This window comes from Notothenia rossii (assembly GCF_949606895.1).
Source record: "Notothenia rossii genome assembly, chromosome: 4".
Classification (NCBI taxonomy): domain Eukaryota; kingdom Metazoa; phylum Chordata; class Actinopteri; order Perciformes; family Nototheniidae; genus Notothenia; species Notothenia rossii.
Window position 1 is genome coordinate 6186134 of NC_136902.1, and position 17187 is coordinate 6203320.

The following is a 17187-nucleotide window of genomic DNA, read 5'->3' on the forward strand; positions in this document are numbered from 1 at the left end:
TATGGTTGAGACCATTCAGGGTTATGCTAGAAGAGGGGTGCAAGGAATAGTCTAAGTAGTGGGGGAGTGTTATACACTAACGGTGTGGAAATTCTCTGGCGTTATAATATCAGCGCGGCCGCGGTCAGATCAAAATGCCTCCGAATGCAATTTGAATAGACCTACAGCCAATCAGAGCAACGAAACGTTGGGTCTGCGTCATGCATTACTGATTGAGATCAATCGGAACCGCCATTCAGCAGCCCCATTGGATCTTCAACGTGTACTATCATACGTCACGTTCACAGTGATCCCTTTTTATTTACTACAAGACAAATGTGCCGTTTTATTTCATACAGTTCCATTTGGATTGAGACAGGGAAATAGTCTAAACCTCACGCGTGGCGTTTCACTGTCAAGGGGGGCGATATAGCGTGTATGTAATTACATTGCAAATACTGACTTGAGCCCCACCACTGTTTGGGTTAGCCCTACCATAGTTTACCCAACAAAAATACTCTGGCGCCGCCACTGGTCAAGTGGTTTGTTTACATGACGTAACACAAGTACATATTTAACAGAATCATCATGGACACACAGCTTCCAATGTGACGTAATGCAATCGTTGGAGATGAACTGGTAAATCGAGAGCTTGCCTTCCAGCTCCGGTTCAACCTGTCTATCTCACGCTCCATTTTCCCTTCTCCTCGGCAAAAAGACCCCAAGTTACCTGACCTTTTCTTGCATGGGGCAACAACTCATTCCCAACCTTTAGGGATACATCTATCGTTTTCCAGCAGAAATCCATGAACTCAAACTCAGAGGTACTGACTCTCGTCCCGATCTCTGCACAATTTTCTGAGAAAGTGCCCCAGTATGTGCTCGAGGTCATAATGAAACCAACAGTCACATCATCTGCAATTCTGACGTCACTAAACGGGACACTACTACTAACAGAATGTTCAACGTTCTTTCCCACTGATTTTGAATGTGTCTTCAGTGTGTTCAGTGAGGTCGGACTCTCAACACCTGCATTTACAAAAACAGCTGGACACAACAGCAAAGCATTATGGGAAACAGAGAAATCTAGGAAATCACTAAATGATGGAGAGAGAGAGGGAAAGGCAGGGGAGAGAAAGAGATGTAATCTCAGTGTGCTGTCCGTCACTGGGTTTATCTCTCTTCCTCTGTGTGTGTGTGTGTGTGTGTGTGTGTGTGTGTGTGTGTGTGTGTGTGTGTGTGTGTGTGTGTGTGTGTGTGTGTTCAGGGTCCTCAGGTACTAACACATAAATTACGGCCCAGATCACACACACACACACACACACACACACACACACACACGCACACACACACGCACGCACACACACACACACACACACACACACACACACACACACACACACACACACACACACACACACACACACACACACACACACACACACACACACACACACTTGCACACACACAGATCTAGGTCACAGCTGTTCACTACAATATTTCTGTTTTCACTTCCTCTGGAAACTGTCACATCTCTCTGTTTCTATCATCCTCCTCCAGTTTCCTTTTAATTGACTTTGATTGAAACACGAAGTCGAGAAAGAAGAAGAGTCGGTAAAAGCCCCAACACTGAAAACACTCCACAAGTCCGACATTCAGAACCCTAGTTAAATCAAACTATTATGATGACTTTAACTGAAGTTTAAATATTTAAAGTAAAAGTATTTATTGTGCAAATGTTCCCTCAGTGTTTTATATGATATGTTATGTCTTTAGATTCATATTACTGCTGCATTACTGTGTATATTTGAGATGTTTTCACATCCTTGATAAACTGTTGGCTGGCTTCATCTACCACAATGCATCCTGTTCTATAATATTATCATATGCTTGTTTTTTCGTATATTTTTCACATATTCATTGGGTGTTTTTCGCTTAATCATCAGACATTTTTACATGTTTTCGGCCCATTTTTCACAAACAGTCAGACAACTCACGTGTTCTTAATATGTTTATTAGAAGCAGCATAGTTTGAGTTTGGCGTCTAGGCTCGGGCCTCATCACTCCACAGATTTACAAAGAACATTGAGGGATGATTAGATAACTATCCCCCGAGCCTACAGGTGGAAGCTGGGGTGGAAGCTGGGGTGGAAGCTGGGGAGGAAGCTGGGGTGGAAGCTGGGGTGGAAGCTGGGGTGGAAGCTGGGGTGGAAGCTGGGGTGGAAGCTGGGGTGGAAGCTGGGGTGGAGCTGGGGTGGAAGCTGGGGTGGTGGTTGGGTGGAAGCTGGGGTGGAAGCTGGGGTGGAAGCTGGGGATGAAGCTGGGGTGGAAGCTGGGGAGGAAGCTGGGGCGGAAGCTGGGGTGGAAGCTGGGGTGGAAGCTGGGGTGGAAGCTGGGGTGGAAGCTGGGGTGGAGCTGGGGTGGAAGCTGGGGTGGAAGCTGGGGATGAAGCTGGGGTGGAAGCTGGGGAGGAAGCTGGGGTGGAAGCTGGGGTGGAAGCTGGGGTGGAAGCTGGGGTGGAAGCTGGGGTGGAGCTGGGGTGGAAGCTGGGGTGGTGGTTGGGTGGAAGCTGGGGTGGAAGCTGGGGTGGAAGTTGGGGATGAAGCTGGGGTGGAAGCTGGGGTGGAAGCTGGGGATGAAGCTGGGGTGGAAGCTGCGGAGGAAGCTGGGGTGGTGGTGTGGTGGAAGCTGGGGTGGAAGCTGGGGAGGAGCTGGGGTGGTGGTGGGGTGGAAGCTGGGGTGGAAGCTGGGGGTGGAAGCTGGCATGGAAGCTGGGGTGGAGGCTGGGGTGGAAGCTGGGGTGGAAGCTGGCGTGGAGGCTGGGGTGGAAGCTGGGGAGGAAGCTGGGGTGAACGCTGGGGTGGTGGTGGGGTGGAAGCTGGGGAGGAAGCTGGGGAGGAAGCTGGGGTGGTGTTGGGGTGGAGGTCGGGTGGTGGTGGGGTGGAAGCTGGGGAGGAAGCTGGGGTGGAGCTGGGGTGGTGGTGGGGTGGAAGCTGGGGTGGAAGCTGGGGTGGAAGCTGGGGTGGTGGTGGGGTGGAAGCTGGGGAGGAAGCTGAGGTGGTGGTGGGGCAGGCGAGCAGCAGCAACATGAAACGCAGCAATAGCAAGTGAACACAGCAGCAGCAGCAGCAGCAGCAAGGCAGAGGCAGGAAGACCTGGCAGCTTAAATAGCGCGGCATGTTTAGGAGAATGTGTTTGGTTGGTTGTAAGAGGGACGAGGTGCGTCACATGTTAATGTATCATTGGTGCTCGAGTTGACTGCCTGAACTAGCTCGCAGGCTTCGCCCCATTATTTGTTTTTCATAGATTTTGTGGATACTTTTCAGACATTTTTGCAGACATACTTTAGCTATTATTTCAAACATGTTGAAATACCTGTTTTTTGCCAAGGTTGATCTTTCCCTTAACTCGATCTGGTCTGTTTATTATTTTGTCCAACCAGGCTTTGTGTAAACACATTGTTGAAATTAGCTAAATATGTAGGCATGACATTAAAAACATTTTAAATACCATCAAGCTGCATCCTATGAACTTCAAAACCACACACTCTTCCAGGGTTTTTTCTGGACATTAAATGATTCATTAAAAAAGACAACTTAAAAATATATATGTTTAGATATCAAAGTGAGGACAGTGACGTTTAACAGAAATGATTGAATATCTTTTAAAAGCTGTAATCTTCTCATTTTCTCTATCCCCAGGTACTGGTCGTAATGGTTACACCAATACGATGGAAGGGGAGGAGGGAGGAGGTGAGGGTGAGGAAGAGGAGGAGGGAGGAGAGGGAGATGGAGGAGAAGAAGGAGGAGGAGAAGAAGGAGGAGGAGGAGGAGATGGAGAGATGAAGGACCCAGAATGGGATGAAGAGCTGGACGGAGAGGAGGGAACGATGAGGATGACGAGGACAGACACACTTCATTCGACCACGAGTTCAACCGGGACACAGAGGAGGAGGGGACAACATCATAAAAAACAGGTGAGATCCCACACTGAAAACAGGTGACATAACACCTGAACATGAATCATGTTAGCGTACATGTTTCTTTTTGTGTTCTCTCACTGGTTTTTAGCAGGATGCAAAAAACCAGTGAGAAGACACACAAAGAACCAGGGAAGCTAACATGCTAAAAACTGGCAAGAAAACATGCCAAGTCAAAGGTAAGCTAACTTAAACAGGTCATAAAACAAGCTTAGAAACAGGTAAGCTAACATGCTAAAAACAGGTGAGACAACATGCTAAGTCAAAGGTAAGCTAATTTAAACAGGTCATAAAACAAGCTTAGAAACAGGTAAGCTAACATGCTAAAAACAGGTGAGACAACATGCTAAGTCAAAGGTAAGCTAACTTAAACAGGTCATAAAACAAGCTTAGAAACAGGTAAGCTAACATGCTAAAAACAGGTGAGACAACATGCTAAGTCGAAGGTAAGCTAACTTAAACAGCTCATAAAACAAGCTTAGAAACAGGTGAGCTAACATGCTAAAAACAGGTGAGACAACATGCTAAGTCAAAGGTAAGCTAACTTAAACAGGTCTTAAAACAAGCTTAGAAACAGGTTAGCTAACATGCTAAAAACAGGTGAGACAACATGCTAAGTCGAAGGTAAGCTAACTTAAACAGCTCATAAAACAAGCTTAGAAACAGGTGAGCTAACATGCTAAAAACAGGTGAGACAACATGCTAAGTCAAAGGTAAGCTAACTTAAACAGGTCTTAAAACAAGCTTAGAAACAGGTTAGCTAACATGCTAAAAACAGGTGAGACAACATGCTAAGTCAAAGGTAAGCTAACTTAAACAGGTCATAAAACAAGCTTAGAAACAGGTAAGCTAACATGCTAAAAACAGGTGAGACAACATGCTAAGCCAAAGGTAAGCTAACTTAAACAGGTCTTAAAACAAGCTTAGAAACAGGTAAGCTAACATGCTAAAAACAGGTGAGACAACATGCTAAGTCAAAGGTAAGCTAACTTAATCAGGTCATAAAACAAGCTTAGAAACAGGTAAGCTAACATGCTAAAAACAGGTGAGACAACATGCTAAGTCAAAGGTAAGCTAATTTAAACAGGTCTTAAAACAAGCTTAGAAACAGGTGAGCTAACATGCTAAAAACAGGTGAGACAACATGCTAAGTCAAAGTTAAGCTAATTTAAACAGGTCTTAAAACAAGCTTAGAAACAGGTAAGCTAACATGCTAAAAACAGGTGAGACAACATGCTAAGTCAAAGTTAAGCTAATTTAAACAGGTCTTAAAACAAGCTTAGAAACAGGTGAGCTAACATGCTAAAAACAGGTGAGACAACATGCTAAGTCAAAGGTAAGCTAACTTAAACAGGTCATAAAACAAGCTTAGAAACAGGTTAGCTAACATGCTAAAAACAGGTGAGACAACATGCTAAGTCAAAGGTAAGCTAACTTAAACAGGTCATAAAACAAGCTTAGAAACAGGTAAGCTAACATGCTAAAAACAGGTGAGACAACATGCTAAGTCAAAGGTAAGCTAACTTAATCAGGTCATAAAACAAGCTTAGAAACAGGTGAGCTAACATGCTAAAAACAGGTGAGACAACATGCTAAGTCAAAGGTAAGCTAACTTAAACAGGTCTTAAAACAAGCTTAGAAACAGGTGAGCTAACATGCTAAAAACAGGTGAGACAACATGCTAAGTCAAAGGTAAGCTAACTTAAACAGTTCATAAAACAAGCTTAGAAACAGGTAAGCTAACATGCTAAAAACAGGTGAGACAACATGCTAAGTCAAAGGTAAGCTAACTTAAACAGGTCTTAAATCAAGCTTAGAAACAGGTGAGCTAACATGCTAAAAACAGGTGAGACAACATGCTAAGTCAAAGGTAAGCTAATTTAAACAGGTCATAAAACAAGCTTAGAAACAGGTAAGCTAACATGCTAAAAACAGGTGAGACAACATGCTTAGCCAAAGGTAAGCTAACTTAAACAGGTCTTAAAACAAGCTTAGAAACAGGTGAGCTAACATGCTAAAAACATGGCAGACAAAATAAAGGTTGAGACACGCTGAATAACAATCTAGAATCTTTTTTCTGAAAAAGGTAGGGTCACATGCTGAGAAGCAGGTGATGACAAACAAACACATTAGACAAAATGCTAACGAATGGGTTAGACAACAGGTGAAACAAGTCAGACACCACATGAAGAAACAGGTGTGATAGTTTGCTAGCAACTGGCGAGAAAATACGACAAACAACAGGTGAGATAACCTGCTAACAACAGGTAAGACAAGACCAATGGATTATTCAATAGACCAACCCTACAGAAATATGCCAATTCTGATCACACTCACATCATATCAAGTAGCAATGCACAGCAGTCATTGGTCAAGTATGAGTTAAATAACTACACAAGCCCGACCTGTAAATAGAAAAATTTGCACATTTTAGTAGCACAATTTGTTATGGTTTAGTACAGAGACAAGGACGATGTGTCCCGAAAGTAATTGTTAAGATTATCCATGCAGAACCTGTCTGTGAATAATTAATCCAGGATAAAAAAAAAACAATTAAGATCGGACTTTAAATAAATCTAAATCTAAAAAATTGTTATCATGTGCCTCTCAGAGCTTCCGTACAAAAGACAGCAAGCTCAGAAACCAGAGATGATGATGATGATGATGATGATGATGATGATGATGATGATGATGATGATGTTTCTCTTCTTCCTCAGGTCCAGGGCAGTAATCAGGTCCAGAGAGCTCCCAGAGCGTTATACTGTCTGAAACTCAACAACCCCATCAGAAGGGCCGCTCTCTCCATCGTCGAGTGGAAGTATCCTTTAATCTACACAGGGGAAAATAGCTGCTGCTAGGTTACAGTGCGTTCAATTGATTCAATATACTGCGACGCTGTTAGCAAGGCGTTATGTTGCAATTCTTAAACCAGAGCACAAGAACACATCAGCATATGCAGCAAATCCGATTGAAAAAAAATCACTTTCTTTGTGGAATCAGAACAGATTAATATGCATTTTGCTTTTGCATTGGTCCATGTAACATCTGACGTCCTATCCCGTGTATTTGCAATTGAAAAAAAGAAGGATTTACTGCTTTAAACTTTGCATATAAATATATAAATGAGAAACCGATAATGTTCCACAACAAACAATATGATGCTGTATCAATCATTTTCTTGCACCTTAAAGGTCACCTATTATGCAAAATCCACTTCTTCATGTCTCTTCTACATCAACATGTGTCCCCTCTTCTTCATGTCTCTTCTACATCAACATGTGTCCTCTCTTCTTCATGTCTCTTCTACATCAACATGTGTCCCCTCTTCTTCATGTCTCTTCTACATCAACATGTGTCCCCTCTTCTCCATGTCTCTTCTACATAAACATGTGTCCCCTCTTCGTCATGTCTCTTCTACATCAACATGTGTCCCCTCTTCTTCATGTCTCTTCTACATCAACATGTGTCCCCTCTGTAAGGTAACCCCCCCCCCCCCCCCCCTTATCACCTGAATCTCCTCTAGAGCACCATTGAGTTCTTTGTAACCAAATCTCTCTCAGAGGGGCGTGGGGAGGGGCTCCTTATTTTCATCTAAAGTAAAAGACAGAGAATCAGCACTTTGGAAACAAGGCTGAAACAGAGGGGATTATGGGTAATGCTGCAATGATCTGTTTGGTGTTTCGGCCAATCAGAGACAGGCTCTGTATATATCTGAGACCTGTAATATATTGATGACAAACAGTATACATTGGGACCTTCAAGACCAATCAGCCGTCAGATTCGTACCAGTATAGTGATGATGAGATAATTAATGGGTCATTACTTAAAATAACTACTCAGCCCAGTATGTTAAGAAACAAACCGGACTTAACCTGATGTTATACAATACGTTTTACAGAATGCTAAATACATTTCCAAGCTTGTTTGTATATGCAGTAATATTTGGACGTGTGATAAAGGATTTTGCAAACTCATACTTAATGCATCTCGCTCCTCCCCCACTCACAGTTTGCTTCAATATACACGGATAACATCTGGCAAACAAGAACATCTACTAGAGGCGACCACACACACACACAGACACACACACACACACACACACACACACACACACACACACACACACACACACACACACACACACACACACACACACACACACACACACACACACACACACTGTGTGTCGGACAATGCTGCATGTACGTTTCAAACACAGCTGAAATCATGGCAGAAACACTAACAATCATGTGACCAATTACAACATAGTATTTATTTATTTGTATAATTGTATGTATTTAATAGGAAGTGTAGTTTATGTGATGCAAAGTGTATTCTCTGTACCCCTGTCTGAACTCACATTAATGCCATCATTACTTTGATAATGAAACGTAGCTTTCTATCTTACTCTGGTACTCATCTGGTATTCATCGCACATTTTCCCTGTTAAAATAACAAGGAAATCAAACAAACTCTTTAATCCCAGTGACTCATTTAGTTCAGCTTGCCTAAGGCTAGACACCCGCCTCTGTTTATTCTACTTTAATTAACAATGCAAACCACATACAGCATAGCATCATACTAATATACAAACAGACTGTAGAGGTTACGAAATGATGTCCAACGCTGTGCAATTTACGTCATTTTTTATCACAGAAGCCTCAACGTGAATTAGAAAAGTTGACCTTTTAAATAAATGTTAAGAGGACGTTGCCAATTTGGGATATTGTTCCACAAACGTGTAACATAATGCTATTGTCCACGTGAAAATAAAGTGTACTTTTGTTCCTGATATTCCTTAACTTGTCACTCAGACCGTTTGATATCTTCATTCTGTTAGCCATCTTTGCTAACTGTGTCGCTCTGGGAGTTTCTAAACCGTTTCCTGAAGACGACTCAAACTCCACAAATCACGACCTGGTGAGTTCAGCCACACACACACACACACACACACACACACACACACACACACACACACACACACACACACACACACACACACACACACACACACACACACACACACACACACACACACACACACACACACACACACACACACACACACACACACACACACACACACACACACACACACACACACAGTAATATAAATGTTAATGGATAACTTAATATGGGCTATGAATGGATGAAGGGCAGGAGAGCATTTGAATGGTTGGAAAGAGTAGTAGAAATCATTTTGGGTTTGAGGTGATGGACTCAGGTGGCGTTAACATTTTTAGCTTCAGGTTAGTGTGTCGCTCTCAGGTGTGTAATGTTAGATCATGTTCTCTTACATCATATTGTTGAATGTTAAAGGGACAGTTTGGATGTTTTGAAGACAGGAGTACAAGCAAAAAGCTAAGTTAAGTACTGCTATGGTATGAGGCAGCAGCAACACATATGAGTTTAAGTGTATGCTATATTTAGAAAACATATTCCCCTTTTTACACACAGGAATGTGGCTTGCTTCTTGAGGAATTTGAGCATTTCACAAATTAACTTTACACACATTTGGTTATCGTTTCAGTTTGGATCCTTGTAAAACAACAATTACAACAATCCTGCATTCAAGACACGTTGTGTAATTCGATTAGTGTCCCTAAAAAGAACAGAATATTTGATGAGGTAGCGGTAGCCCCGATGTTCCAAACCAGTCTCACGGCATTTCGTGTTATAGTCACGAAATTCGTTTGATCTATTGATTCGTGTTCACCAACACGATTTTTGCATTTTTTTCGTGTCACACAGAACGATTTTAAAAGCAATGTATTGGTAGTATGTTTCGTGCCTGCACCACGTCTTTTTGTCCGGTCGGGTAGCTTGGAAGCCCAGAAGCTGTGGGGTTCATAAAAACATGTTCTTACTCAATATCTAACCCTAAGCCTTTTATTTTAAATTGTATAATGTCAGAGTTTTTTTGCCGTCCGCGAAGAAAATAAATGGGGCTCAGAGCCTCAGAATATTGAAATCTGTTTTTTTTTTTTTCTAATTTGTTATTATTTGGTGCAGGCACGAAACACACTACCAATAGAAATACATTGCTTCTAAAATCGTTCTGTCAGAATAGTGAAAAAAAAAAAAGGGTCATCCATATGATTTATATAAAGGAGTTTCTCTTGCTTCTCGTTTATATATTAGTCTTTATCTCTGTGAACTGGAAGTGTCTTCCTGCAGTCAGCTGATCTGAGCCTCCCCCCCTACTCCCCCCGCTGCTGTAAAGGTCACAGGTCGTGGGTAAATACAGTAGATGATTGACAGGTCTGAGATCAGATCTGATCAGCTGAGGCTCTGAGAAGTTTCTGCTCGGATGCTTCCTCTCTCTCTCTCTCTGTGTGTTTCCTCTGTGTTTCTATGTCCCTCTGCCTTCATTTACACGTACACTGTACACACCGTTCATGAAGACATTTCAGATTGAAGTGACGGCGCAGCACTCTGCCTCCTCGCTGTGTGTGTGTGTGTGTGTGTGTGTGTGTGTGTGTGTGTGTGTGTGTGTGTGTGTGTGTGAGACATTGTGGGGGCTTTTTTTGTTACTCTCACAATCACATGAAATAAGACAACTACTGCAGTTCAAAGGGGGATGATGCTTTTTGTTTCAGTAAAAAGAAAAATAGGATACAATAATAAGATGTATTCTTATATATAAAGGTTATATTGATATAATTAATGTATAGATTTATGAGTAGCACCACAATAGCTAATGGGGTCTTTTTTCATTATTCAACAAATTTAATAATATTACAGACAAGGTGCAAGAAAAACAATAAATTAGTTGAAGCATATTAAGTCATTTATATAATTTGTAATGGACTGTGTTTATTGATGCATTAGTGCGGGGGTGATCAAGCACTCAGAGGCTCAGTCAGAGCCAATCATTTGACTATGTTACTGCAAAGAGCCACATCATACACACAGGCACACACACTCAAAGACACACCCTACCATAGAATCACACGATTCAATGTTGTTGTTAATGTCCGTTATTCTGTGATCAACAGTGTGGAGGGACAGTTTGACATCTGATACCACCGTTTTTTGTTTTCTGGAGACAGGATTTCCACTTCATTGAGTTATTTTTTAACCAACCCGGTATCATGGCAAGACGTGAACATGTGACGATTTACCCTGCCGGGAGACGTGAAGATGTCACGATTTCGTCCCTTCAAGCGTGACAGTTACACGGCATTGTTAACCCATGGTAACCAGTGGAGAAATACCCGGAAATGCCAAGCAAATGCTACCCCGACGGTCGGTTGTTATTGTCAATATTAATATAATAATGATTTATTTTTTAATAGTCACACTCGATTACGATTATTATTTCTTGTTGCCCCAGCCGGTCGAAACCTCTTTTAGCAGAAACAAAGGCTACATTAATGTATTAAATCGATTTTAATCCATGCGTGTGGATGTGGAATTAACGGACGTGACGTTGTGCGATTGCGTTGCCAGGCAACAGCTTCGGTTCATGTTAATTTACAAACTCTTCAACTACAACCGTAGTAATATTTAAAAACATGTTAGAAGGCCTCACGAAATACTTTAATGTAAATTAAAATGTAAATGTGAAGGAATGTGTGTATAACAAAATAAATCCGTCATAAACGAAACCGGAAACAGACGTAGGCAAGATCCTCAGCTCGATGATTGGATGGGTTAGCCGCAATGCATGCTGGGATTTGGTGTTTATCTGATGTGAAATCAGAAAAAAAAATCAAAAATCAAATAATACTTTATTAATGTAGCCTTTGTTTCTGCTAAAAGAGGCAACAAAAAAATTGGCGTAATCGAGTGTGACTATTAAAAAATAAATCATTATTATATTAATATTGACAATAACAACCGACCGTCGGGGTAGCATTTGCTTGGCATTTCCGGGTATTTCTCCACTGGTTAACGATACCGTGTAACTGTCACGTTTGAAGGGACGAAATTGTGACATCTTCACGTCTCCCAGCATGGTAAATCGTCACATGTTCACGTCTTGCCGTGATACCGGGCTGGGTTTAACACACTTCCATTCGTTGTATGGCTTTTTATCCTTGTGCGATGTTCCAGGCAACTTGACATGCTGCAAGCGTTATGGTCTCCTTGTGCTTTTTTTTGGGACAACTGTGTCTGCTTTCCTGTCTGACTTTCCAAGGTGTTTTACTTATGCCTGCGAAGTTCATTACCTTTTGAGAAATCCAAGTCGATGTTAGCATGGAGTGAGGTGAAATGGCGCTAAAGATACAAAGCCTTGAAATGGTCAGATGACGTCAGGCATATAAAGCAAAATGGCTTGCTCTTGCATTCGATAAAGAAAAAGAAATTCTCCAACTCTACTAAAAAGCTCCTATGCAGACACGTGCAGAGGATGTTAGATAAGAAACGGCTCGAATGCAGAAAAGGGCAGATTGGCAATTTTTGTTAATAATTGAATGTGTGTGTGCATCGTGCAGTGTGAGGACCTGTTTGAGTTTAAGACCGTTGTGAGGACATCTTTACGAAGAGAAGTCCTCCCTTCATCAATCTGCTGCACAGAGTTAAGATGTTGATCCTGAGGTGAAGGTGAAGGGTTGTTTTTTTCGTGCGACGGTTAGATGGTTGGGGGCAGGGAATGCATTATGTCGATGAGAGTCCCCACAAGCATAGTAAAACAGACATGTGTGTACATGTGTGTGTGGAGCAGGGATGATGACAGATTGGTAATCCTCTGAAATGCTCGCAAATTCTCCACATCCACGTTTACCAGGTCACACACACACACACACACACACACACACACACACACACACACACACACACACACACACACACACACACACACACACACACACACACACACACACACACACACACACACACACACACACACACACACACACACACACACACACACACACACACACACACACACACACACACACTGTTGTATTATGTAAAACCGTATAAATGTCCTCTAGAATTCAAACCTCCTTTTAGAGAGCATTTTGTTTACAAAAAAATATATAAACTATATAACAAAATATATATACTACTACTTGTATTTTATTTGAGTATTTCAATTTTCTGCTACTTTATACTTTTACTCCACTTCATTTTGGAGGTAAATATTTTACTTTTTACTCCAATGCACAGTTTTTCATCCTCTTCCTGTCCAGTTGAAACCAGTTAATACGTCTTCTTAAACGTTATTATTCTGATGAGTAGTTGTAAGTAAATCTTCCTCCAACATACTGTTTGTTATCCAGCGGTTCAGTTTTCCCTCCACGCAGACATTGTGATGTTCCTCAGTGTTAATGGAACATATTCTCTGTATTTCAGGAACAAGTGGAGTACATCTTCCTCGTCATCTTCACCATAGAGACCTTCCTGAAGATCTTGGCTTACGGTCTGGTGATGCACCCGAGCTCCTACATCCGCAACGGCTGGAATTTACTGGATTTCGTCATCGTTATCGTGGGGTGAGAAAACACACATTGGTTCCCTCTTGAGATGTTGTCTCTGTTTTGGTTTCTTTTGGTGCTGGATCTCTTTTGAGAGGTTGATTCTGTAGAAACATGCAGGTTTCCTATTGTGGAACATTTAGGCTCCGTTTACACGGAAAACGAACAGAATTAGATATAAAAAAAGTCTTCCGTCCACACGGAATCGGTTCAATACACGTGTCCGTCCACACGAGACCGCTCGACCCGCTCGAGAGGCTGTAGTACATATGCCGGGCCTGTAAGTGGTGCTGTACTTCCGCCACAAAATACACCAAAATCAGCGAATAAGACCTCCCGAGCATGGTTGCCATGGTTTCCTGGTTGCCCTTCCGTTTGACCCCCCAGAATGTTCCGTCCGCAGATCTACCCACCTTGGGACCCGTTATCGTTTGAGGGCTCCGTTTCCACAGTTCCTTTACGGCCTCGTGTGAACGAACTGTCCATACGATAGAGAACTGTAGCGGATACAACCCGTTCTATCTCTGTGTAAACGTGGCCTTACTCTGAAAAACAGACTGTTTCTCACTCCAGAAACTGCTTTTGTCTTTACCCTGGGTTAACATTTGATGCTGAAGCAGTGTGATTTTGGGGAAAAAAACGATGGGCTAATCTCATAGGACAGAACTTGTGATTTTCAACGTTTTAAATGAGGTCTGGTCTATTCTCTCAGCAGCCGAATGGCAAGAAAACATACGGATAATCTACTATTACCCTACACACTTATTTTTAAACACTTTATAGTGGGTATTCTAATAATATTTTATAGATATAATCCATTCCACTGTGATATGTGTTTATGTTAACTGTTTATTTGTATTTTTTCCTTCTCCTCTAAAAAGCCATCGACTTTATTTACTAGAAACATCTTGCCCCTTTCACACCAACGCGGTTCCCGCTCTAGCTCCGTGCAAGAGCTTTTCTGGTTCGGAACCGTTTTTTCTTTTCAGTCCCCGCTTTGTTCACACCGCCCAGAGCCCGAGTGGTGCTGCGTCTTTGCGTCATCGTTTGCGTCATGACGTAACCGTTTACGTGCCTGCTTCATAAAGCCAAACTGCCCGGAAACCCCTCACATCGATAACAACAACAACAACAACGGCCGATTGTATTGAAGCGCTACTCATTTTGGTTTTGCTCTGTTTGCTTTGTGTACAAACTGCATAAAACGTGGGCTTTTTGTTGTTGTTCATGAGGTTGATCCCGCCCCTGCCCCCGCCTCCGATGTAAGCGTGACGTATGCGGTTCTTGCTTCTAGACCGACAATGTTTTGGTGCTTGAAAAGCACCGGATTCCGGAGCTTAGAGGCGGCTCTGCTGCGGTGTGAACAGGAAAAAACGGTGCTTTTCAGGCTCCAGTTCCGAACCGGCCCTGGAACCGCGTTGGTGTGAAAGGGGCAATAGTGTCACTAATGTTTGTGGCTTTGCTTTATTAATTGCATAGTCTACCTGTTTCATTTGTCAGACAACAGAGAGTGAGTGTGACAAGAAGATTTGTAGAATAAAATAATTTATATTTCACTTAATTAGAGCCCAGCCTTTTAAAATTAGCTCTGACATGAGCATAATGCCACATACTCCTCTTAGAGGGTGCATCAGGTCAACTTGATTAGATTATCTTTATAAGGCCTGTTTCAATAAGTTTAATTGTATTTTTCAAGCAATATGGTTGTTTTTGCGACAATAGGGTTAATAAATGTTTATTTTGTTATCATTGAAAGCATTCAAAATAAGCAGGAAGAACAGAAAGCAGGACTCTTGTTACCAAAATAGCATTAAATATGAAACAGTCTTTAGAAATAAAGTGTATATATTTTGTAACGCTGCATTTAACATCTCTGAGTGTTGATGTCACGCTGGCTCGAGGTGGTTTTTCCAGCAGAGAAGAAAAATGTCTTGCTGAGCGGATGAAATGCTCTTCTCATGTGAGCAGACAGAACCACGCGACACGTCCACTGAGTTTGAACCCAGCGTCAGACTCTGGTTCTTCTTTAGATCCCAGTTTGGTTCTTATCCTCGGCTGCCCTCACTTTGTCGAGTCTCTTTGTTGTGGAAGCCGCGTTAGCAGAGCTGTATCGGATCTGACTGCTGTAAACTCAACAGCTTCCTGTCCGGTGGGCAGCGCAGGAACAAACCCTGCAGCGAGGCCTTCATTTATCTCCTTTTAGGGGTTTTGGGTTGAGCGCATGTGACAGCTGACTGTGATCACTGTACACTATAACTACCGCTCTAAATATACGCATTCAACCTCCAATAATAAACTTCGGATGTCACGACACAAACACAGTCCTGCAGTGAAACAGATTTTTATCCCACGCTCTGTTTCTGTGGATGTCTGCCTTTCTTTCTCTTGTCTTAATGAATCTCTTATACACTACAGACACATTCACACCAAAGAGAAATAAATGCATAAATAAGAGTATATCATTTCAGCATAAACCTTGCAATTTGTAAATGCAAACTAGTCAGAACGTAGAGCGTGCAAAGTCAAGTAAGGCAAATTATTTTAAAAACTTCATGCAACAACATTCTTGCTGCTTAGTACAAAGACTGAGAGATCATATTTGGTCTCTACTTAATCAACAATATTACTGGGAAGCTTTACCATAAAACTATTTCCTTTTTTCTATTTAATTATTGAGCATAAGCAGCTTGTATTGCATATAAAAAAAAAATATTTCATTACGTTAATAAGAACACTGACAACTACCCTAGTTTCTTTAGGGGAATTCTTCCTTGTGCGCTGTAAGGGTCTAAGAAGGACAGAGATAAGATATAATTAACAGATTACAGATTAATATCAACATCGATCGTCACATTTATCTGGAGGATCATAATTAAAAGTGTGTGTTTTATGCCTCCCCCATTTTCCTGTCTTTCGTCTCAGATATGAACATCATATTTAAATCTCATGGTTATTTTTTCCACACAATATATTTAATTTGCAACTTCCTTGGATTTTCAGTAATCAAGTAATTATCTTTTATCGGATTCTTTGTCATTTGTACTGTATAATGATTGATACTCATAGAAATTACCATTATCTGTAGGTGATCTTTGTCCTCTAATTTACTTCACACCCGAGTGCAATTGCTGTGTTTACATCAGCCTAAACAACACAAATATTTAAGGAGAACTGGTCTAAACAAGCTAGGTTAAATATGTTAAATATCTGCAGGAACTCTTGACAATAACTTGACAACATTTGAAAATGAAGACAGCATGGGTACCCTAGAAATGAATTGAGTTTCTAACTACAGAAAACTAAAATAACTGAACTAGCATCAAATATAAAAAACAGAGACATTGGAGACAAAGTATTTTTGTATAATTGCTCATACTACAACTGGTCAGTGTTGGAGTCACCTGCCGACGTCTTAGTGAGTCCTGCAGGTCCTCGGTCTTCGTCCTCCATGTTGGTTAATGTCCTCGCTACGGGATGGTGACTCTGGGGCTCGGGGGTAACGGTCCCCATTACTATGGGAGACGATAATCCTGAGAGGCTGCTGCATGTGGGACAGAGAGGGGCTTCTTTCAGGAGTTCAGTGTTTCCTAGAGAGGGCAAGAGTAACACATCCTTTACTCAAGTAGAGGTACAGATACTCTGGTGAAAGTAGAAGTACTGACTAAACTTCTTTACTCAAGTAAAAGTAAAGAGGCTTTGAAATGTACTTCAGTAAAAAGTACCCATAACTAGCAGCTGTTTTAAAGAGTACCTGACCTCCCTTTATATTAATAGAACAATAATGTCATTGTTAGCTAATGA

At 41.7% G+C, this 17187-nt stretch overlaps 1 protein-coding gene across 1 annotated transcript in view; it reads left to right on the forward strand.

Moving 5' to 3' along the window:
• The window catches only part of cacna1fb (calcium channel, voltage-dependent, L type, alpha 1F subunit), a 77256-nt gene that overhangs the window by 7630 nt on the left and 52439 nt on the right, over positions 1-17187 (forward strand). Inside the window, exons 2-5 of the mRNA XM_079676907.1 lie at positions 3681-3955; positions 6676-6776; positions 8773-8878; positions 13265-13404. Of these exons, the coding sequence (XP_079533033.1) occupies positions 3681-3955; positions 6676-6776; positions 8773-8878; positions 13265-13404 (622 nt within the window). The remainder of the gene's footprint in view (positions 1-3680; positions 3956-6675; positions 6777-8772; positions 8879-13264; positions 13405-17187) is intronic.